General features: G+C 41.4%; 1 protein-coding gene across 1 annotated transcript in view; it reads right to left on the reverse strand.

Annotated features, from left to right (window-relative positions):
* Positions 1 to 23,898, reverse strand: part of EEFSEC (eukaryotic elongation factor, selenocysteine-tRNA specific) — a 295,418-nt gene that overhangs the window by 222,992 nt on the left and 48,528 nt on the right. Inside the window, exons 2-4 of the mRNA XM_054978534.1 lie at positions 23,168 to 23,375; positions 13,452 to 13,548; positions 6,797 to 6,961 (exon numbers count right to left, since the gene is read on the reverse strand). Coding sequence (XP_054834509.1) covers positions 6,797 to 6,961; positions 13,452 to 13,548; positions 23,168 to 23,375 — 470 coding nt within the window. The remainder of the gene's footprint in view (positions 1 to 6,796; positions 6,962 to 13,451; positions 13,549 to 23,167; positions 23,376 to 23,898) is intronic.

Raw genomic sequence — 23,898 nt, forward strand, 5'->3', positions numbered from 1 at the left:
ATCCTCCTCAGCTCTCTGAACTCCTTGTCCGTCATTTTTTTAATAAAGCAAGGTAAGGGTCATAATGCTGCTTCTCCATTGGCTTCCTTCCTCCCGGGTATGCATGCACTCTCTTATTTTTTTTCCAAAGCCAGGAACGATTCCTAAGCTTGCTGCTAATTCCTTGCTGGCTTTAAAAGCCAGGAAAGGGTTAAATTGCTGCTTTCCCCTTCCTCCCTCCTCAGTGGCATGAGCACACTCTTTTATTTTATTTTTTTCAAAGCTAGGAAAGTGTTGTAACATTATTCCTAATTTATCCTGGCTTTAAAAGCCAGAGAAGGATAGCTGCTTTTCCCTGCCTTCCAGGGTCTTCTGCCAATGTTAAAAAAAAAATGTTTTGCACAGCCCTTTGCAAATCAAAGCGGCAGGGAGGGAAAGAAGCAGCAGCATTTTAACCCTTTTCTGGCTTGCTTTTTTTTAAAAATAAATGAGAGTGGTACATGTTTTACCCCAGAGCTCTGCCACCAATTGCCTCTCCAGTGGGCAGGGGATAGCCCAGTCAGCAAAAGCAGGGGGGATGGGTTCCAACACTGCAACATTGCTACATATGCTTAAAGTTTTCCAAAAAAAAGTATGACGTGAACTGCAAAGCCCCAAAAGCCCAAAACTTCACCAAGGTTTCAAAGTGGGTCAGAAATGAAGCACAGACACCAAATCGAAACTGCAGCAGACAGTGTGAAATGAACGAGTGCAATGCCAAAGCCACTGCGATCAGGGCAAATGCTCATAAATGGCGGTTTAAACTGTAAGTTTAAACTGTAAGTGCAAAAAGGGCCTAAGAGAAAATCAGGAAGGAAAGGAGAGAAAGCAATTTCAGGGAAGGCGATAGTTACCAGTCTCAAAGATGAAGGTCTGCAGAGGCAAAAACAAAACAACCAGCATTTCAGGGAGAATAAGAGAAGACCCAAATGGATTTGGGGGTATGCATTCAGATGCAAAGATGCACACACACATTCTGGCAGCTAGGGGCTCCAGATACAGGGCAAAATGCTCCCCGGGGGCAAGCTGATGTCTTTGTCCAAAACAATGACTTAATGGGTTCTTTGGAGGTAGCTAATGAGTTAGGAGACACTTACTGGGTCTACCTGAGGTGGACTATGTATGTTAATGGTGCTTGATGACCCTCAAAGTACCAGATGGGGAAAGCTACCAGATTTGCTGAATCACATTAAGTATTGCTAGATTAGAGAAAATGGGTGAGGGGAAGTAAGGCTGGGCACTGACAAGAGGAGTCAAGAGTTTCCTGGCAGCCTCATTGTCCTATGTTATGCATCTCTCCAAGGCAAGGGGGGGGTCTTTAGTCAGCCAGCCTTTTAAATGTTTTCCCAGGCTCTTACCTGGCTGGCATCCATTTTGTTTTTATTTCAGGCCAGGCAGTGTCTTGCACTTATGCTACAATAGGAAGGGTGTTTCTAATTTTATATCTGTAAACTACCCCTCAATGGGAGGAGGGGTCTGACTGCTAACATCACAACTGGCCTTGCAACCTCCCACTGAAGTCTCGTCCTTGCCGACTGGCTGTTGCATTCTTTAGAAAACATAAAAGGGAAGGCAAAGACACAAACTAGGACAAAAAAACTCCCACCTTCCTGCTGCAGCCTCCTATGCCTCATGAGAAGTAATTCTTGAGGGTTGGGAGACCATCTGCAATGTGTGCGAAGCTGCCCTGGGTAGGGTGAGAGGGCTGCAAATGGAAAAATGACAAAAAATGACCACTATCTGCTCTTGCCCATGTTCTCCTGTGAACTTGCATAACAGCAAAGAGAGAGATTTCTGTGGATTTCCTCTTTCAACGGTAGTGCTTTGTGCTGTATCCCAAGCCATCCGTGAGGGTCCCCCAACCCTCAGGGGGACCCATAAGGCTGCAGTGGAAAGAGACAAAGATCCTTTCCATCAACTTTCTCTGCTTTTGGTTAATTACAGCTGTACCAGAGTCTCAAAAGTCTCTTAATATAAAACTAAAAATATGGGTCACAAAATCAGTATTTGTCTGATAACAAAAAAGAAAATCTAAGCAAGAATACTATAAAAAGTATTTCTATTTATTCTATTATAAACTGCTAAAACTACCCACTGCAATTCCCAAGAAGCTGTTTAAATTTCCCCTTATTGGTCTGTTAGAACATGCCAAAACACAATAAATATAGTGCACACATTATACCACAACAGACACAGAATACAGAATAAAACACAGAATAAAACAGAACACAGAACAACAGAATAAAACACAGAACACAGAATAAAAATGGCTAGCCTATTTACAGGGCAATATCTTGGTATACTGTGAATGATTAAAAAAGTCAGTGCACCATCTAAGCCACCATAAACAGAGAGAAAAATACCTGCTTACAAGAATCTTGATGTGCTTCGGTCTGGTAAGAGGAAGTTAGGATTATCTCTTCAGTGACATACTTTTAAAATGGCTGCTGCAGTGGAACACCCTGGAAGACCTGTAGGTGCCTCATCTGCACAGCTCTCCAAGGCATGATTAGCTTTTATTATATTAGCTTGGGAAGCTTGCTGAAATGCATTCCCCCCATGACATCAGGTCTGTTACACTGCCTCACAAGCAGGTGCAACTCACTACTTCTACCTGCTTCAGTAGCCAACTACGACCACCTTGTAATAGGGGCAACCATCAGCCTCAACTACCCTCTTGTCCTGATTTTACTAATTTCACATCAAAACAGAGAGAGGGAGACAGACAAACACTACTTTGAAATTGTAGTTGTAGCTTTATGGCATGTAGAAAATGATAGATTTATTCTCCAACCTGTACAACAAAACAGTGACACCTTTGCAATTTATTTGGTTGGTTGTAAGAGTTGCTATAAGAAACTTGAACAGAAGTGCTGCTGAAACATTCCCAGCTTCCTAGCAAGGCATTTGTCCCTAAATTTTCTGAAATGGTCAAGAGACAGGAAAAGTCATTTTCCCAAGTCCTGTTGCATCCAAAAAGGAAATAAACAACAAGATACTTCACTGGATATCCAGCAGCAGCAGATGTATCACATTGTGAATGCTCCTCTAGTTTATTACCTTGGGTATGTAGCAGTTTAAAGATCTTAATGAACCCAAGGGCCAGTCACAATTGTGTTATCACCCCATTTTCATACCACAAATCCTTGGCTCATGAGCTTTAATATGGATTTCAAGTGCTGCTGCACAAATAGTATTAAATTGCCCTACTGGAGAACTGTTTGCTGCATCAAATGTTTTAACAAACACACACACACACACACTTCTCCCATTGCAGTTCCAATAATCAACCCCAGATGGCAATTTACATAGGCAACAGTGTAAAGGAATCTGCATGCTGCTGGCGTTCTCAACCTCAATCAGAAAGTATGGGCGTTCGAGAATGTCACTGTTTATTTTTAATTGCTCTGTCCCTCCTTCATGCAAGTTCAAGCGGTCACAGATGTCGAAGTCTATTAGCAGAATACTTAAGAGATGCCACTTTATTTGCTGGGAGGGTTCCTTGAATTTGGAAAGCAGCTGTTTTGCAATGTCCCCAATGCCCAGTGGGCACCAGCTGTCAATCTCAGTTAGCAAAGGGTCAGGGCAAAAAAAGGTCAAGGAATGTCATGATCCACAGTGTGTTATAAAATCTGCCTCCTCTGTTACTCTGAGAATGGTATAACTTCTCACAGGTATTCTAGCCAAGCACTCCACAGGACAGCCAAAAATGGGAAAGTCAACGTAATTAGCAATTCTAACTTCTAGCCATACATTCCTACACAAGTATAATGCACATGCTTAACTGAAGTCTAAACTGATGGTAACATATTGAACACAGAACTAAAAGGACATTCTAGATAATTAGGTGATAGGTACAAAAACAGAAATGATGCTTAAATATGTCCCAAGTTTAGTTATTGAAGGTATTTAAGAGTGTAATTAGTGCTTATATTACAAAACAAGAGCTATCACAATTATTCCACAATGATCTCAAGACAATCCAAAATGTTAAATGGAACTTTAAACATTATATGCATAATCCACTCACAACATCCATTCACACTACAGACTCAATTCTCACACATGGAGTATCCAGACAGGGGTCAATACAGCCCTGTTTTCTTCTCTTCTCAACCCTTTTTTTCCTTGGTCTTGCACTGTCAGTTCAAATCCCATCAGTGTATGGGAAATTAGGATTTTTTGCACCAATATGCATAATCTTGCACATTCCTATACTGAATTTCACCTGCCAATTAACTGTCCATTTACCAAGTCTGAAGAGGTCCTTCCAAAGTTCACCACAATCTCTTCTGTGTTTTTACCATTCTGAACAATTTGGTGCCCTCTGCAAAAATCACTAACTCATTATTTCATCCCCAGTTCCAGGCCACTTATGAATTAATTTAATAGCAACATTCCCAACATATTGGTGAGGAAGAACTTCCTTTTGCAGGAGTGAAGCCCACTGATTCCCATTCACAAGCAGTCTGCAACCCCCCTCTCCTCTCCCTCAACTTCAGTAGAGGGGGTGATTGCAGTGGCATTCTCTTTAGCAAGTGCTTAAGAGGTTTGTCTTTAATAAAACTTTCTACCAATTTACCAATAACACTTTCTACCAATTAAGCTAACTTGCCTACATTGATCTAGATTCCCCTTGAATTCTTTCTTAGAGTGGACCTACACGAGATGTGTGGGCGCATGTCAGGTCCTGCAAGGTTCCCTGGGAAATGTAGTCTTTTAAATAAAACCCAGCCCCCCCCTCTCTCTCCCTCTCCCTCTTCCTCTCTCTCCCTCCCTCTCTCACAAATCCTCCGGGAGCTCAGGAGCAGGGTGACATAACAGGAGACAGGAAAAGCTGAAGTTTTTTGTGTGCGAGGGAGAAAGCCACAATGTGATTCGCCACCAGGAGAAGAATGGGAGGAACTGGGATTCGCTCATGGATGCAAAAAACTCTCAGCTTTTTTCCTGCCTCCTGTTATCTCACTCCCCCTGCCCAGCAAGACACAACACATACTCTTCACATGTAATTAACCTCATGTAGTTCAGCTGTTAGAAATCAGTGTGACGTTGTCTATTTTCCAGTCTTATAGCTTAGGGACTAATGTTAATGACACATATTTTTGCTAGAAGATCAGCTATGTCATTTTTGAGTTCTTGAAGAACTCTTGCATGCATACAGTCTGGAACCAGTGGTTTTGGCAATTTGTCAAGCAGCCCAGAACTACTCCTTTGGACACTCCCTCTTCTTCATTCTACCAGGTTTCAGATTCAGAAATATTCACTCGATGCTTTTTAATTTTCTGCTTAACCTTCCAAAACCAATAAGGAAGACAGCTTTTTCAGAAGGCATTGAACATTTCTGCTTACTCTTCTATTGCATTATGAGAGAGCTGGCGGAAAGTTTAACTGTGGATATCTTACGAAAAACAATGCGACACTGAGTTGATCTCAGAACATTTTGAGTCATATGTCTAAACTACAATCCTATCCAAACTTATGGAAATCAATCAGACTTACTTCTGAATGAACATGTATGCGATCAGGCTGAAAGATTGAAATCTTTAGCGCATTTACTTGTGAATTACTAAACTTTCAAGTTTAGCTGCTGTAGCACAGTGGTTAAGTGGTTTGGCTGCAAATCTGCACTCTACTGGTTTGAATCCCACTACTGCCATGAGCTCAGTAGGTGGCCTTGGGTAAGCCACTCCTCTCGGCCCCAGCTCCCTCAGCTGTATTGTGGGGATATTAATAACACTAACTTGTTCACCACTCTGGGTGAGGCACTAATCTGTCTAGAAGAGCGGTATATAAGCGCAGTTATTATTATTATTGTTGTTGTTGTTGTTGTTAAGTAATAACATGCTTAAAGGTATACTATATTGCCAATACAGCATTTGAAGGTTCAAAGAGTGTAATGCTACATTTTTTATCATGTTAGCTTAGAGTCACTGATGTGGCTCTTCTCCATGGATTTTTGACCCTGGTGTACCATGGGCCTCTGTAATTTACCAAAACAATCCAAACAATCCAAACAAACCAATTAACAGGTTAATTGTGCTCTGAGTGGAAATTAATTTCACTGGTTTGTTTTAATGCTGCCACCAATTCACAAGCTGACGCCATGGAACATATGATCACAAGATTTCACTTTCCCAAAGCAAATCATGAATGTGCACAACGTTCTTATATCTCAATTACTTCTTTTCTTAGGACGGGTGAATAGAACCACATTATTATTTGAGGTGTCAACTTTCCTTGTCATAACAATATTTTCCTGAATTGTTTCCTGTGTCTTTTCCAATATTCATTTTGGGAAGGACTGAACCCACAAATCTGACCCTTAGGCACATGCTCTTATTGAAGTCAGATTCAGAAATGCTCAGTCAGTGCTTTTAATCTCATGCCCTGAACTTGCTCTTTTCTCACTTTTTTCTACTGCTACAATCAGGCAGGGTTTTCACTCTATTTGACTGACTTTTCTGTTTGAAATTCTTTCATGTCCTAGTTTCCGGGGCCTCCCCTTTTTAAAAAATCAGCCTCAGGCTCCCATTTCCCTTGCAAATTACATTCTTCACAGAGCCATTTAATAATACTGTATTAAGGGTTGGCACAGTATTGTGCAATATCTTCAGAAAGATTTCTTAGATTCCCAAAAAGAAAGCCAATTCAGGTTGGTTGGGTAATTTAGGAAATAAATGGACAAACCAAGAGACAGAATAAAGCAAACTGTCTAGTTTTTGTGTGTCTACTTTGGTTTCTTTGAGGAAGTTGCTAAAGCTTAAAATTAGACACCTACCTTCAGGGCAGGAATCTCCACATTGTCCCCAATGCTAACACAGCCTGAAAGAATAGTTCCTGTCATCACAGTGCCTTGACCCTTAATGGAGAAACAGTGGTCAATGGCCATAAGGAAAGATCCTGAGGGGTCTCTTGTTGGTAGGTAAGCCTCTGACTTCAGGACCTAAAAACAAGACAAAACAAGCACCATAGCTTAGTGAAGTGTTGTGTTAGGCATGAAGAAATGAAAAGAACAAGTGCATGATTAATTTTACAACCATACAGTTTTACTGACTCCAGACATCCTGCAGCAAGGTTGGAACAAACCAATGTCAAATAAACTGTGCACGCTACCCAGGAGATGCACACTTAGCAAGATTCGATTTTCTGCCTTAAAGATTTGGTGCAGTACAATCAGCTTGGTTAGCAAAACAATGTCATAGACAAAGATCCTGCCAAAAGTAATGCAAACATTGCAGCACATCAGAAAAAAATAATCGCTTGCACCCTCTGTGAGAAGGAAGGACGTACTCCCACCAGTTTTCAGAACTGTATGCAGACTGAAAAAAACTTCAGATCAAAAACTCTACATCTGTCCTTTCTGTTGACAATCCCTATTTTAACACTAAATTCCTTTTCTTCTTTTTGAAAATAGCAAAGTCATGTTAAGAGTTCTATAGTAGACTCTGTACACAAACTCAGAAGTTTCACCAATCTCACCATCAAAACTATGGTGGCTTACAACATTCAAATGAGTCTGCAAGGCTTTTAAAAATCCTAATAGTGGGAAAAAGGCAACTTGATTCTGTAAAGCACAAGATCTACACCATGATCTGTGGTTCATGGGACTTGATCCACTGGAAAGTAAACGAAATTTAAATGTCAGGAATTCACTGCACATGCTCTCAAGTTAGGTGCTGCCCATCTAAGTTCAACATACGTGAAATGGTAATGCTAATGTCTCTACTGCAAATTAAATTATAGATAGTCAGAAAAGTGATCTATAATCTTATTTTCGAGGTCAAGGAGGTCAGCAGGGCTTGGACCCCATGGAGGATTTCCATGGGCAGAAGGGAAAGAGTAATTTTCACCAATTCCCCCTCTTGCTGCAGGCTTCCAACTCCCCTCTCATGCCATTTCTTGGGAGTCTCCTGTTCTTCAGGAGTGGTATTTCAGAGGGCATTTGGCCTTCGACAGAAGGAAAAGGCCAAGAAGTAACACACTATAGAAAAAAATGCCTTCTACCTAAGGAAAATTCACAATTGATCCAAGTTAAGCTATTTTCGACCCATGAACTGGATCTCCAATGTAAGTATTTCAGAATGGCCAGATGAATTTAGTAGACGTCCTTGTTCATGTTGTAGGAGTATGGATCTGGATTTATACACTTTTGCCATATAGTCATGTTAGGGGTGTGTGATTCGGCTCCAGGAACCAGCAAAAAAAACCAGATTAATGTTAGTTTGGCATAAACTAGCTTTGATGGTTCTCCAGGGCAAACCCCCGGTTCCAATTCAGGGGTCTGAACTCTGCTGAGCTAGATTATCCAGCCACAGCAGGGAGCCACTGGCAGCTACCACAGGCAGCCAGTGGCCACAGCAAATGAGGGGCAGTGGCACAAAGCCAAGCCACTGCAGGGAAGTGGTGCAAGGCTGGCAGGTTGGGTAAGGAGACAGCTTGTTTAGGGGCCTATAGAATTGAACCTTGGGGTCTAATCTTCCTGAAATTTGGGGAGATCTTTAGGGACAGTCAGGAGTAGGATCCCCTCAAATTTGGTGGAGCTGGGTTAAAAAATGCTTCCCCCAGCCCCCCAGACATTAGGAGGATATTGGAAGGAGACAAAGTGGTTAGAGTCCCTGCAGTAGGAGCTGTACTGTCCAGATAGAAGTGCAAGGCTCATTTGATATCCAATATGTGTGAAGTGAACACCTTCAAGCGTCTGTGGTAGGAGTAGGATAGAAGACAGGTAGGACAATGTCTTAGCTCAAGTGAAACACTGACACAGCTTTTGACAAAAAGGGCAGGTTTGGACGGAGGACAACCTTATCTGTGAAGATTTTAAGGAAGGGAGAATCATGCCACAGTTCTCGTCAAAGTTATTGCATCCAGCAAAAACTATTTTAGCTGTCAGTCCTTTGGAAGGGCAGGTAACTAGGGGCTCAAAAGGTCTGAACATGAGTGAGGCAAGAATCAGAGAAAGATTCCATTGTGGGATTGGAGTGGACACTGGAGGATATAAGTTTGCTAAGCCTCTCATGATGTGCAATTAGGGATTATGGATGTGCAATTAGGGATTTCCCATTTATAATGCCATGATAGGCCGAAATGGCTGCAAAGTGCACCTTAATAGAGGAGTTAGCCAAACCTTGGCCTTTGAGTTGGACAAAGTAGTGTAATACAGATGGCAATGGGGTCAGGACTGGGTTTAAGATATTGGCTAAAGCCCCAAATGAGAATCTTCTCCATATGGAAAGGTATGATTTCAGGGTGGAAGGTTTTGTAGCTTCCAACTGGACTTTCTGGGCTGGAGAGAAGAAATTCTGTTTAGAGGGGAAATGAACCAGGCTGTCAATTTCAAAGTGCCCAGGCTGTGATAGAGAATCACATAGGTTTGCCACAGGTGGCACTAGGGGGAAATATAAATTCCACCCTGAGCCATTTTGGCATAGGGTAGCAAACTAGACTTGCCTCGGATAGTAAGGAGCCACTACTATACCCAAGGAGCCTTCTCTCATATTTAGGTGAGTATCAGAGTCATTGGGGAAAAAGAGGAGGAAATGTACATAGAAGTGCATCTGATCATGGTCTGAAATTTGACTCCTAGATATAATGCCCTTTCGCCCCAAGAGCAATACTGGGCATCTTTATTGAGATTCGTGGCAAATAAATTTATGGTGGGGTATCCTCACATGGGAAAAAACTGGATGAAAGAAGTCCATATGGATGAACCATTCATAGTTTTGGAATTTGCCTGACTTAATGCAATTGCTAACACTTTGCCTTTGCCTGCTATGTGTATGGCATATAGAGACACACGATGATAATCCAAATCCCAAATCCATACTCATACTTGGGAAAGGGTCATGGAGGGTGTGCCCCTATATCTGATAAAGTAACATATGGCAGTAGTGTTGTTTGTGCATATTTGGACATTCTTGCCTTCCACAAGGCAAACTATAGCCTTCAGAGCATATTTTATTGCTCGGAATTACAGGAGATTCATGAGCATGAAGGCTTCTTGAGAGGACCAAGCTCCCTTCACTTGGGTAGTCCCTGAGCATGCACCCCCATCTCGAGAGGGAGGCATCTGTAGATTGAGAGATGAATGGGGAGAGAACCAAAGGAAGTCCCCAATAAAAAGTGTTGATCCACCAGTTCCAAGACCTCTGGAAGAGCCTCAGAACCAAGAATCGTTTGTACAGGTTCTGGTGATACAAGCAGGGCTCATTTCCAGGGGGAACATGCCGGAACACTGTTCCGGCCAATCCCCCAACAGTCAGGTGGCCTCGCCCACCTGACTTTTTGACATTTTGGGCCGTTTAGGCGTTGATTGGGGCCAAAACGGCCCGGATCGGGGCTAAAACATACAGGATCAGGTCGGTGCTGGGCAGGTGAACCCTCCTCTGCCCGGCACTGACCTGGTCTGGGCTGTTTTGGCCCTGATCCGGGCCCAAATGGGCCCCAAACGGGACCAAGTGACTGATGGGAGCCTCTTGGCTGAGGATGCATCAATTGGGATTGGAATCAAGTGTAATACGCATTATCGGACTTGTATCCTCATTCTATGATGAGCGTCCAACGCGGTGCTTCTGAGCCACACAAATGTATGAATTATGATCGCAAAGCCATAATTCTGGCAGAGCAATCCACAATGTGTTTGGCAGTGTTGATCTGTTGTTTGAAGAACTTAAGAGCTGTTCCTTGTAGCTTCTTTGCTAGCCTCTGTTTATCTTCTGGGATCAGGCTTAGATGTGGGCCAAACTCCCCCCCTCCCAAATTATATCTGGCCAGAATGACCTCATTGATTCTTCAGTTCAAACCCGAGGAAGGATAAACCTTTCTGCCCAGTATGTCTACCTTACTGCCCTTCTTATGTATCGGAACTGAATGGCCCATCAGAGCCTTGATAACAATAGAGTCGGGAGGGGGGTGAGTGTAGAGGCAGTCAGAGCGTCCCTGTTTTGTTGATGTCACCAGGGACAAGGCCAGTCGGAACCATATATTTTTCATGACATCTAGTTGCTTTCAAGTGTAAGTCCTTGCAAACTGGATCCGAGGAGGAGAGCAGGTCACCTCAATCTCCAAGGATCTCATCATTCATTTCAGACCAATTGTTCGTCTGCAAGTGGAAACCCTCACTTGGAGAGACAACAGAGTCTTGTGATAGAGACTCTGATGGGGAAGGTTCCAACGCAAAATCTGACTCAACAGCAGAGCCGTCATCCGAATGTGCTGCATGGTTCCAGGTTGGAACTGACACCTCAATGCTTTCAGGAACCATTGTAAGAATAAGCTTACTATGTCCTGGCTCTGTACAGATTGGGCTATAAGCCTCCTCATCATGGAGGTAGTATGAAGTGGTGAATATATGCCAGGAAAAAACCCTCAAACCTGTAAGCATAATAATGGTACAGAGAGCTGTAAGGGAATAGTAACATTAATAATAATAACATTCGATTTATATATCGCCCTTCAGGACAACTTAATGCCCACTCAGAGCGGTTTACAAAGTGTTATTATTACCCCACAACAATCACCCTGTGAGGTGGGTGGGGCTGAGAGAGCTCCAGAGAACTGTGACTCACCCAAGGTCACCCAGCTGGCTTCGTGGAGGAGTGGGGAATCAAACCCGGCTCTCCAGATTAGAGTCCCGTGCTCTTAACCACTACACCAAACTGGCTCTCTGAAGCAGTGGAACCAACACCGTCTGCTATGTAAAGCCAGGATGGGTTTGGACGGATCCGAAGGAGCCGAGAAAGAGGACTTCCCACTTGTTTATGCGACTTCAGAGGTGCCTTCTTAGACGGAAGCTCCGACTGGAACTGTCAATTGGATGGCTGGAACCAACTGGCCCACTTTATCAGCAATAGGAGCGGAGCCTGTTGGAGATACCGAGGAAGCCCGTTCTGGGAGCTGAGGTACTCCTTCTGCTGCGTTACAATTCCCAGAATTGAAAGCACGTTTCAGTGCAAAGTCCCAAAGAGCCACTTTCAATTGTGACGCAATTTCGTGGTGTCCCTTGGAGCCGACTGGCCCTCATTATCGGCAATAGGAGCTGAGTCCGTTTAAGGTACTGAAGAGGCCCGATCTGGGTTCTGCAGTCCTTTATAAGCAGCATTTGGATTCCCAAAGTCGAAAGCGCCTTTCAGTGCAAACTCCAGGAGAGCCACTTTCAATCGCAACATCCTTTCATGGCACATCTTGGAGCTGACTGGCCCTCTTTATTGGCAATAGGAGCTGAACCTGTTGGAGGTACCAAGGAGGCCTTATCTGGGCACTACAGTCCTTTATATACAGCAGATTTCAGGAGTCGAAAGCACCTTTCAATGAAAACTCTAGGAGAGCCACTTTCAATCGCAATGCCCTTTTGTGACATAGCTTGGAGCTGACTGGCCCTCTTTATCGGCAATAGGAGCCAAACCTGTTGGAGGTACCGAGGAGGCCTTATCTACATGCTATGGTCCTTTATATGTGACATTTAGATTCCCAGAGTTGAAAGCACCTTTCAGTGAAAACTCCCAAAGAGCCGCTTTCAATCATGATGCCTTTCCATGGTGCACCTTGGGTGGAAAAACTGTTTGTAGACCCAATACCTTACAGTGTCATGGCCCATGCACAGACATAATCAGTCATTAGTCATGCCCATCAGATTTGGGCAATCTTGAAGAGAGCCTTCAAAGTCATAGCTTCTTTTCTTCTCTCAGAATCAAGGAAAGACGCTCGATACACGTCCTTCTTCAGCAGTGGCTAAAGAAAAACTGAGGAAGGGAGCTACTCGCTCCGTTTTTTATAGCTGCACAGAAGAAAAAAGCGCAAAAAAGATGAGGCAAGTGTCTCACGCCTTTAGGAGCTTTGGAACGTCCATGGCTGGCCTGCGCATACGCAGTTTCCATGTGGAGCTGCACAGAAGACACGATGATGAACTATCCTCTTCCAACACATGCACAAATAAGACACACAGAACAGCACACTCAGGTCGGCAAGTATATGAGAAAACTGAGAAAACAATGCGATAGAGTTGACAACAGCCTGGAGGAAAAAGTGTCCTATCCCTTTAAAAGAGGCTTAATGGAATATTTACCCCCACGTCATGAAAAGCTTCACTTGCCCATTTCTGCACATCAGGCCTCTAAAGGGACAGGCTTTTAATCCAGGCTACTGGCAATCCTAGCTGGGAATGGAGAGGAAAGAAGAGATGAGAAAATGGCTCAGTGGTAAATCTCATGGTTTATATGTATGGGGCCACTAAGCAGATGTCTGAAAAATCACTATTAGACATAGAATACTGACTCAGCACAAAGTGGCTCCTACCTTACATTTTTAAAATAATGATGCAATATTGAAGGTCAAGTAAATTCTGCAATTAAGTTCTCCTAATTTCTTTCAACAGTCATGTACAGGGACTTCAGGAACTGGATGATACTTTTAAATAATAACCTTTCTGAGGCATGTACCTCAATTAGCTCAGAAACTCCTATCGGTGTCACAGTTTCAGGGGCTTCAGGTCCACCAGGCTTTGCAGCAACAGCAACTATAGGACATCCATGGAATCTGACAAAGGAAAATTCACATGCTGAGACAAGTTGCTTAATCTTTTTATATATATATATATATATATTAAAAAAAGACTTCAGAGGCAGACTTGATTCCCAAAGTGGCTCAGAGAAGAAAAAACTATCTTATAAAATTCCAATACAAAATCCTCTTATCCTATTTTATACAAACAAATAAGAGCTTGAGACCATTCTTTAAAATCTTTAAAACTAAAGCAGCAGCAGATCTAGCTCAAATGTCATATGAATGACACCTAACAATCTCAGGCCTCCATCTTCAAGTCTCTAAACAGGTACAGGTTTTATATTTCTTGCAGAAGGCACTAATCTTTCCAAAGTGCTAACCCAAATATCAGCTTCAGGAATTTTATCACATAGAAAATACTTCATTTAGTAAGGAAGATATGCTATAGCCAAATGATGGAAGAATATTTTGTAGTTGTAGTTGTGCCATTTCTGTCTTTCCAAGCAAGTAAAAACGAAACTATATCCAGGCTTGAAAAGAGATGGGAACAGTTCAGATACAACAAATTATGGTTTGCTATTGCTATGATTTGCTATTACATAAACAAGTTTGAAGCAGCTTAAGCATCACTCACAAGAATACTGTTGTCCATTAATGGAAATTTTTTAGCTTCTTTCACTTCCATGGCAAGCCTTATTGTGCCATTACATCAGAACACCAAACTATGCATTTGTGCTTTCCTTGCAAGCCTAGATTCCAAACCGGATGCTAACAGCAAACTATGGTTTGCCACAGAAACCAAAGCTAATTATTTTTCACTGTGTGAGAGTAGAAAGGGAAGCAGCATTCATACAAGTGAGCTTTAACTTAGTTCACACAACAGCAAACAGTGGTTTGCTGTTACATTTCAGCCATGCCATAAATTTAATAAACAGGGCATATTTTTCAAATGTTAACACTTTGGGAATCTGCCCTAGAATCTAACCCTAAGCAGAGTGACATCCTTCAAAGTCCACTAAAGTCAATAGGTTTAGAAGGATGTATCAGTGCTAAGCATGGCACTGTGTTTGGAACAAATACTATTCATCTAAGAACAATCTATACCAGTGATGGCGAACCTTTTTGAGCCCGAGTGCCCAAACCGCAACACAAAACCAACTTATTTATTTCAAAGTGCCAACACTGCAATTAAACCTGAATACTGAGGTTTTAGTTAAGAAAAAATAACTCATACAGTTGTCCGAACTAATTAACCTCTCTCTTTCTCTCTCTCTCTCTCTCTCTCTCTCACTCACTCACGCAAGAGCCACGACTGAAAGTAATGCAAATTAAATCAAAGCAGCTTACTCTTCTTTAGAAAGCCAGCCCCAGCAGCCCGGCTGCTGCCTCTGCTTCCTGCTGCTAAAGAGACGGGCAGCAGGGAGGCAGCCTTGAGGAAAAGGAATCACGTGGGCAGGGCCAAAACCCATGTGATCTCTGCTCAGAGCTACTGGAACGCCATTCCAGGCATTCCCCCTCCAAATGAGCCCTGGACCTAGCAATCGGCGACTTCGCTCGTGTGCCCAGAGAGAGAGCTCTGTGTGCCAGCTGTGGCACGTGTGCCATAGGTTCACCATCGCTGATCTATACGTTTGGATTCCGCTTGTCTTATCAGATACAGTCAAGACATCAGAATTGCCATCAGTTTCATTTTCATCCCAGACTGCAGTATTGGGAAAGTGTTTTTTATTTTTTCAGGGTTGATCATTACTATACTGTAAATAATATACTGTGAAATTTAAGTTGAGCTGAAGGTCACTGACATATATACATGACCTTAAAGAATACATATTTGGCACTCACTTTGAAAGTATTTGTTATGGGAAACACCATGCAACCCTGGTATACACATGGCAGACACAGCTAGGGATGGACAATTACCTGCTGGTTCAGCTCATTCTGTTCACCAGTTGCAGAGACAAACCTGATTTTTCAACAGTTTGTTCAAAAGTTTGTCAATCTGTTCATGGATGTTTGGCAGATCTTTCAACTGTATTCCTTATTAACTGTATTCCTTATTAACCACGCAGTATAGTATAACTGGTTTTTCGCACAAGAGCATTCTCACACAGCTCAGTTGAGTTCTACTACCCCAACTCTTGCTGCTCTGTTCAGCAGGCAATTATTTAAATAGACAATTAGATCTTGCATATAAATAATAAAAATCAGTCATAAACAAATACCATGCCTTGATCAAGGTCTACCTACCCATGTTCATCAAAGTAGTCCTTAGTGACACTAATGGCCACCTATCCATTTGAATGACAGCATCTTTGTGTATGTGCAGTTATGGGAAAAAATGGTGCAAACTGGTTCAGTAGGCATTTGCAGCTGTTTGGCATAAACCGAACAGACAAAGTGATTGACTCACATCCGATTGCCACTTTCAAACTTGGTAAGATTGACAGCGAAGCATGTTTGAGACAAAGTTTGCAGCATCTCTAAACACAACTGCCGTATAAAGTATCAAAGCCCTCATTCAGGCATTTTCTTGAGCTCAACTTGCAAGACAATTAGATTTTTCTGATCAAACTATGAGAGTATAATGGTACTGAGTTATACCTTTGTTACATCTACGTAGAATTACTTCCTTGTTAGTCCACTGATTTCAATGGACTCGGAAGGACAGAAATTTTCTTAGGATAGCTACTGTAAGTTTTTACCCAACACTGAGTAACTCTGAGCCATTATCATTAAGCGTAAATTACTTAAGAATAGAATGACTGCTGATGGGGATTGTGTGGATTAGTATCAGTATCTGCTTTAGACCATCCAAGGCTAAATCAGTAAAACAGGAAATATATTTCTATTCAAGATTGTAGGTGTGTTCTGTACCACCTAATGCAGAATTCTACAATAGCACCAAAAGTTCATTCACAGTAACTAGAAATTCACTCAAAGTAATTTTGCAAATTATGAATATATTTCTTTTACTTTAGTTTGTTTCCAACATTCAAGTTTTTAAAAACCTGAAATTTTCTCAAAAAATCTGGAACGATTAAAATACTAAAAGAAAAAAAAGGATTAGAGATTTGACAAAAAAAGAGAAAGGGCGGTAAGTAATAATAATACTCATGAGTGCAATTAGAAGTTTTACCATCTGATCAATGAAAGGTTTTCCTTAAACTTTGGTTTGTTTTGGAGCCAAAAAGCATAGACAATTTTTGCTATCAGATTTGCCTACAGAACAAACACTTGAATTCAGCATTTAAGGACATCTGAAAATCAAAAGCGAAGTTTTAAAGATGCCAAAATTCCATGCAAGGGAGTTTCTTCACTTGCAGGGCAAACAGATTTTGCCCAATAAATATAACAATTTTTTAAAGTCTCTCTCAAAAATAAAAACATTTAACAAGATTTGATTATAGACTTACTATAAAAGAGAAAACAACAAACTAAATTAAAAGAATACAGAATACCAGAATATTTCTTTGTAATGTATGGATTTATATGCACCTTCTGGGGTGAGAATTTTGATTCCCCTGGCATTTTCCAAAGTTTCCAACTCATTTCCTGTAAGGTATCAGGAGTTCCCATATGCAGAATGGTGATAACGAGTATTTGGATTTGGGCTTGAGTTTCAGATTTGAAACCTTAGATGTAGAAGAAATTGGTTCAGATTACTAGCCAATAATAAAAGGCCATTTTCGCTTCAGCTCCTCGAGTAGTGAAATGTAAACAATGAGCTTATCTCACATATGGGTTTTGAGGACAAACAGCCCAAGTATTTTGCAAACTAGAAGCGCTACAGAAATTAATAAATAAGGCCAATTAATCATAAAATTGGAGGCACGGCTACAGCCTCTCCAAGCAGACCATGCCTAAAGCCTTAACCTAATCGAGGACGGCCAACCCTTGAATGTGTTGGTTGAGAAGGAAGATTGATATCCTGGATGGAAGTAATCAACCAGTTCTAGATGGGATGAGTCAGTCTTTGACAGACAGGTGCTCTTGGACAACATACAGCTAAAGGAAAAACAGACTGCTGCTGTCCAGCAGAGCACCTACTTTCAACTGCAGCTTTCCTCAAAGTCATCTGCTTACTTATATTCATCTAGATTTGACTACTGCATTGTTCTTCACATGGGGTTTCCCTTAAAAATTGTCCAGAAGCTTCAAGTAGTACGCATATTTCACGTGGAACCACTTTGAACAGAACCATGTCCTGAAAATTTTTCACAGGTTGTTTATTTGCTTCAAAATTCAATTTACAATGCCAAATCTTACTTTTAATGCTCCACATGACTTGAGAGCCACATACCTAAAAAAAATCCACCACTCCCTGTATGCACCAACAGTGCTTCTCTGGCTATTTTCTTTTCACTGTTCCCTCCTCCTCTGTCTGCTGCAGGGCTTTCTGAGCTACTGGACAGATTTTATGGAACTAGTTACCCTCTGGTTTGGATGACATTCTCACTCAGCGCTTAAGAAAACTCGCAAATCTGTCTTATGTCAGCATGCTTTTATTTGAGGCTCTCTTTAGTATGAAATATGGTGTTTCATGATACATACTTTGCACCCTTTACTTTTACTACCTTATCTATGTTTTTTATCATTTCTACCTGTTAGAACTTTGTTAGGCACAGTAAATCCCATGAGAAAGGTGGGATATAACAATTAGGATTCCTGCAGCTTTATTAGATGCATAGAAAAGCAATTTGAGCAGGTGCAGCTTTTCCCACCACAATGCAGCTTTTCCTACCACAATGCTACAAGGGTATGAAAAGTTTAGTTGTGAAAATTTCTTCATCCAAACAACTATTTAAAACTCTAATGGTGAAGGGCTAGCCATCTCCTAGCCTAATCTGTGTACTGGGGAATCTGGGTTGATGCTATGTTCCAGTGTTAGTGTGGTCTGAATTACTAATGTTTTAGTAAGTAATCAGTTGCGCTCACTCAACATCCTTAGTGCCTCTCTGTATTCATGTGCAGCCCCCATACATTCATTAGAGCCTACGTGCATTCAAAAGGACTGAGAAAGGAGTCCTTTGTGTAGAGATGTATGCAGTTCACTGAAAGAGCCAAAATTGGCAACTATGAGAACCACAGAATTGTAGGGTGAAAAGGCAATTCAACTTCCTGCACTATCTAATCCAGCCTTCACACAAGGAGCCTTAGGAGGCTAGTCTTAGCCGAGAACAAGATAGATCTATTGCTAGGGTAAAAATAAAATTTAGTATAACCAAATCCATATGGCTCAAGTAAGTAAGCTAGGCCACATACTTTAGGGTAATGCACATGCCTCCCAAAACACAGCATCAAATCTATCTTTGAAAAAACTCCATTTGTAATCTAAGCAGATCAAATACTCACAGATTTCCAACGTGCTTTAATATGATAGACATAGAAGATTTTTAGGAAGGCAAAATCCAGCCTAAAAATCATCTCAGAATTTTTGCCCTAACTCTTTCACGTTACATAAACTGCTTGCATGGAGCATGAGGCACGGAGATTTCAAGCACACTAATAAAATCAATACAACTGCTGCAACATTGTTATTGGTGCATAATATCTCCTCACAGAACATTGTTGGGCCTATCTAGCAAAAATGGTTATGGCCCCACTAGCTTTTTACCAAGAAACTTCAATAAAGCTGGTGCAGTAACACCACACAGGTCAGGTAGTGGGACTATAGCTAGGCTGTCACTATACTGGATAGACTGGGGAGAAAACACAAGCCCCCCCCCTCCATCTTCCCCAAGCTCCCTTCCCCAATATACATCATGTTCCGGGGTTTTTCTTTCAACTGTTGCTTAAGCTTGACTGTCCCAAATCTGGAAATATGAATATAGGCATGGATCACACCAGGACAGGTGGCTTGAGGTAACTACAAATCCACATCAGAAATTCACAAAGCATACAGAAACATGAAGTCCAAATGATGATTTTAAAGAGTGGGAGAGAAGCGGGGCAGGAAGCAGTTATGTTCAATGTGCAAGCATTCTGACAACAGCAATTCACATTATTTCAAGTGAAATGCTAAGAGACAAATTCTGCCTGTGGTATATACCACAGAGATGGAGATCACTTGAAAAATGTGAGATTGCATGACCCTCAGTTTTAATAGTGGAGGAAGGATAATACAGCATTTTCATTTATGAGCTCTCTGTCTTTGGAAGCACTTGTTCTTTTATCTCCAAGATATGCCAGAAGGCCTGGTGGCATGGTTCCTGAGAAATTATGGGGTTCAAAGGGGAAACAAGTGACACAAGAGAAGGAGGTGAAAGGACTTTTAATATGACATTAGTATCCATGAAGTATATAAGTGTATAGCTTTGGCCAACTCTATAGCCAAAAACCTAAAGATAAATTCCACAGGATACTTGAGTGCTGAAGGTCACATGTTTCTAACATGGTCATTTTCTCTTGATGTCTACTTTATTCTCATATTTAATATAGTGTCAAGCAGTAGAAATAATCTCAGATCATGTAAAAACATGCAAATCCTTTTCATTTTCCGGGGACAACATTAGAGAGTGAGGGTAAACTCAAATTATGTGTATTTAATTACATACGTACAACTCACCTGGATATTATTCTTAGTTGAACATCTGTTGCCATTATGCTCAAACTTAACAGATGCAGTACAGATGTACTATAAATCAAACTTCCCAGCAAGTAAATAAAATCTCAGGAAATCCTTCATTCGGTTTTCTTGTAAAATTATAATTTTGCTCAATTTCGGCCAATATCATGTACCTCTTTATTGAACATACATTTTTACGTGATGCTGAAGCGCACTGATATAACTCTGCCTGACTGATTTTACAAATGTCATCTAAAACTACAACATTGTTTACAGTGCATTTGATGCCAATCAGAAATGTGGGTGGATTGAATGGAATGGCCTTTAAAGCAGGTTTCCTAAATGCAGCATTCGGAGAGCTGGAAGGAATTAACAATGGCTTGGAATGAGAGCTTGATTGACAGGGAGCTCACTTTTCTCTCTGATTGGCCAGTCAGAACTAGCCCTCAGGATGACAGTTGGTTGCTGACAGGTTTTTGAGTTCAGTAGAGTTTGTGAGTGAGTCTGACAGAGAAGGTGAGGGAGTGAGGAAAAAGAAATCTTTTGCCCTAACTGTAACACCATTGTCTTGAGGAAGAATTTTAATTAAGAATTCCAAGTGTAAAAGCCAGCACAAGTTAAAACTCATTTACACAGCCACAATAGAACCGGGGGGGGGGGTGTTTTTCACAAAGAGTGATTGCGTAGTAAGTGGAGAATCCCATTCAAGCCAAGTGAAGAAGGGTTATATCTTCTTAGGTGAAGAAGAATTCCTGTCCAGTGGTGTCTAAAGGGGGGTTGGGTCTGAGGAGGACCCCAGGTCTGTTGTGAAGGGAAAACAGTTTTGAACTAATGTCAGGAAACCTGAGTTGTAAAAAGGAAGTCTGTGAAGAAACATTGTTGCTGTAACAAAAGTATTAAACAAAACATCTCTCACTATTAAGGATCAAGAATATAGAAACAAAGCTTAAAGGAATCTATTTTGCCCATAATTTAAAGAGTATTCTGTTTTACTAACAAATTTTACTTCAACTTTTTCATTCCCTGTCTTTATTCCTGTCTGTTCAATAAAGTTGTTTCTTTTGAACGTTATACAGTCTCCAGTGCCATTTCCACATGGAAGAAGAGGGCTCCTGCTTTTCCCCTATTAGATTTCTGGGCTGAGTTAAAAAGTCATAATTATAACTTCTTATCAGGGTGGAATACAAAGTAACTTTAAAACCACAAATACAGACATGCCACTTGGGGCAAAATAGGAAAACTTTTGGTGAGAAAATATGCCTCAGAGTGGGGGAGTGAACGGGGGTTTGTCACAGTGGGCTTAGTCATTTTTTTGCTCAGGCCAAAGTTGCAGAAATTTACTTACCAAAGTAGTAAGAAGAAGGGAGAGAAATCAAGCTACATGACAGGTTAACAAAAAACGACTCATTTAACATTTGCTTGCCCTCCAATAGCTAGCTTGAAGGAGAGTTAAAAGTGATGGAATTTTCTCTCTATCAAATCTTTAAGTAGAAATTTCACTTAGTGACCTTTATGGTGTACTGAGGAAAAGGAAATAGAGCAAAGAAGAACAGAAAGGGACTGATAAAACAGTAAGATATTTCAGATTGGTTAGTTGAACAAAAAGACACCATCCTGCAGAGTAAGACATGAGTTTATGCAGTCCAGTTTGGCTGCTTTTTTATCCTCTTGTACTTCTCACTTTTCAAAACAGCTGTTTAGTTCAGCTGCAACCCTTTGAACTTGAGAAGAGGGGAATTTAATATAGGTGGAAAATTCCCATATTTTACTTTCTCTACTGCGACTGTGCAAAAAGCACTTACTGTCTCCATTCTTCTGCTTTCCCACCTCTGATCGTATCCTTACCTCCAGCAACTCCCTTCACAAGCACCTTGAAGCTGGACAGTAACTGTCAATATTTCAGAGGAAAGGAAGTTTCATGACTAGCTCAGGAATACAGCAGACTAACAGTGAAATTCTAAGCAAAGTCACACCAGTCTAAGCACACTGAAATCAATGGGCTTAGATTGGAGTAAGTCTTCTTAGGATTTCACTGTAAAACACCTAAGTCTTTTTTCCTGGTATAAAAGGGCTATGAAACAGTCAATAGTCATGCAGAGAGTTGCCATACCACAACCTTGTATACAGTTCCCAAAATTTGTTACAGGGGAACAAAGACCAGGGGGGAGGGGGGCTCCCAGCTCTGGCTTAGTTTGCAGACAGTGGAGAGGGAGAGAGTTGCTGTTGGCATTTTGACAGAGAGAGTGCATTGGAGCTTGATTTTTCTTTGTGTGTGGTAGGATAGGGATCTACCCCTTCAAGTTCCAGGGCTGCAGCCAGGCTCTGGGCCAAGCTATTATTTATTATTGGTACCTTTCCTGCTGCCTGCTCAGGTTAGGTTTTGGGAGTGGTATGGTAGGGATCTACCCCTTTAAGTTCCAGGGCTGCTGCCAGGCTCTGGGGCCAAGCTATTATTTATTATTGGTACCTTTCCTGGTTCCTGCTCAGGTCAGGTTTCTGGGAGTGGTGCAGTAGGGATCTTGACTTGGATGATGGCTGGAGAAGACCCTGCTGGCCCCCACAAACAGCTAACCACGAACCATGTTCGTGAACCATGTTCACGAACAGGGCCATGTTCGTGGTTGTTCGTGAGTCCCTGTTCATGGATGGCAACGAACAACGAACATCATGTTCGGGTTTTTTTTCTGTTCATGCCCATCTCTAGTCTTAATCCCCTGAAACATGAGATATCTTTACCCACCTTGAGCCTGCTGTAAAATAAAGATTACCAAGTCACTAAATAAGGACCATTTTACACATGGGATAACTCTTGGAAGTATTCCCATGCACTTACCTGTAACTGTTGTTCATTGAGTCTCTTCTGTGCAGGCACAAATCTTTTTGCAGCAGCTGGCCTGCGCCTGTGCAGTCCCACGTGGGATGCACAAGAATAGACAACGATGATTTATGGATTCTTACAACTTTCCCCATGTGTAATTCACAGAACTATCCCAGGGTTATTCTATTAAGATTTGCTTCAAGGTCATCAACAAAGAGAGGAAAGCTATACATCTTGTGTTACATAAGCAGCATGGTGTTATATCTTACTTGGTGTTTTCCAAGGTCTTCTGCATTTTCTTTGTCATTTTCTCAATGGCAGCCTGTCGCTTTCCCTCTGGAAGAAGGTCTACTTTGTTCAAAACTACTATCATCTTCTGGCAAGCAATCTGCCCAATCACCAAGCACTCTGCTGACTGAGTCTGCATCCCCTTTGTTACATCTATCACAAGCATCATCAGGTCAATGATTTGGGCACCTGAAAGAAAAACCCTCAATCAGCAAACGACTGAAACATCAACTCATTAAAATGTGTGGCTTGAGAATGCTGCTCATATTTATTACTCCCAAACAAAACAGGTAACTTGTGTGAAATTTCAGAAGGTACCCTGAAAACACAATCATCTAGTCATTTGATCAATTTTGGACCAGGACAGGAACTAATTAAAACACAGAAATAAATCAAAGGTACTTGTAAGTCTGCTCCTCATTGACAGTCTCACATCAAGAACTTAGAAATACATATTACTTCTTTAGAATTAAATTCTGTCTCGTTTCAGAAAACTGCACTCTCATATGGTAAGCTAAGTTATTTCTTGGTGTCTGGGGAAACTATCGTTTGCAGGGCAAGTGCAATCTACAGTTTGCATATCCTGGATGTACTGGCAAACTATATTTTGCCTACACAAGCAAGTTACGCATTAGCTTACAGTACAGAAGTAAAACATTACTGAAGCCCAAATAGTTTCAGTGAGTTATAATCTTATGAGCACAATGCTGCT

This window comes from Eublepharis macularius, chromosome 4, assembly GCF_028583425.1.
Source record: "Eublepharis macularius isolate TG4126 chromosome 4, MPM_Emac_v1.0, whole genome shotgun sequence".
Taxonomy (NCBI): domain Eukaryota; kingdom Metazoa; phylum Chordata; class Lepidosauria; order Squamata; family Eublepharidae; genus Eublepharis; species Eublepharis macularius.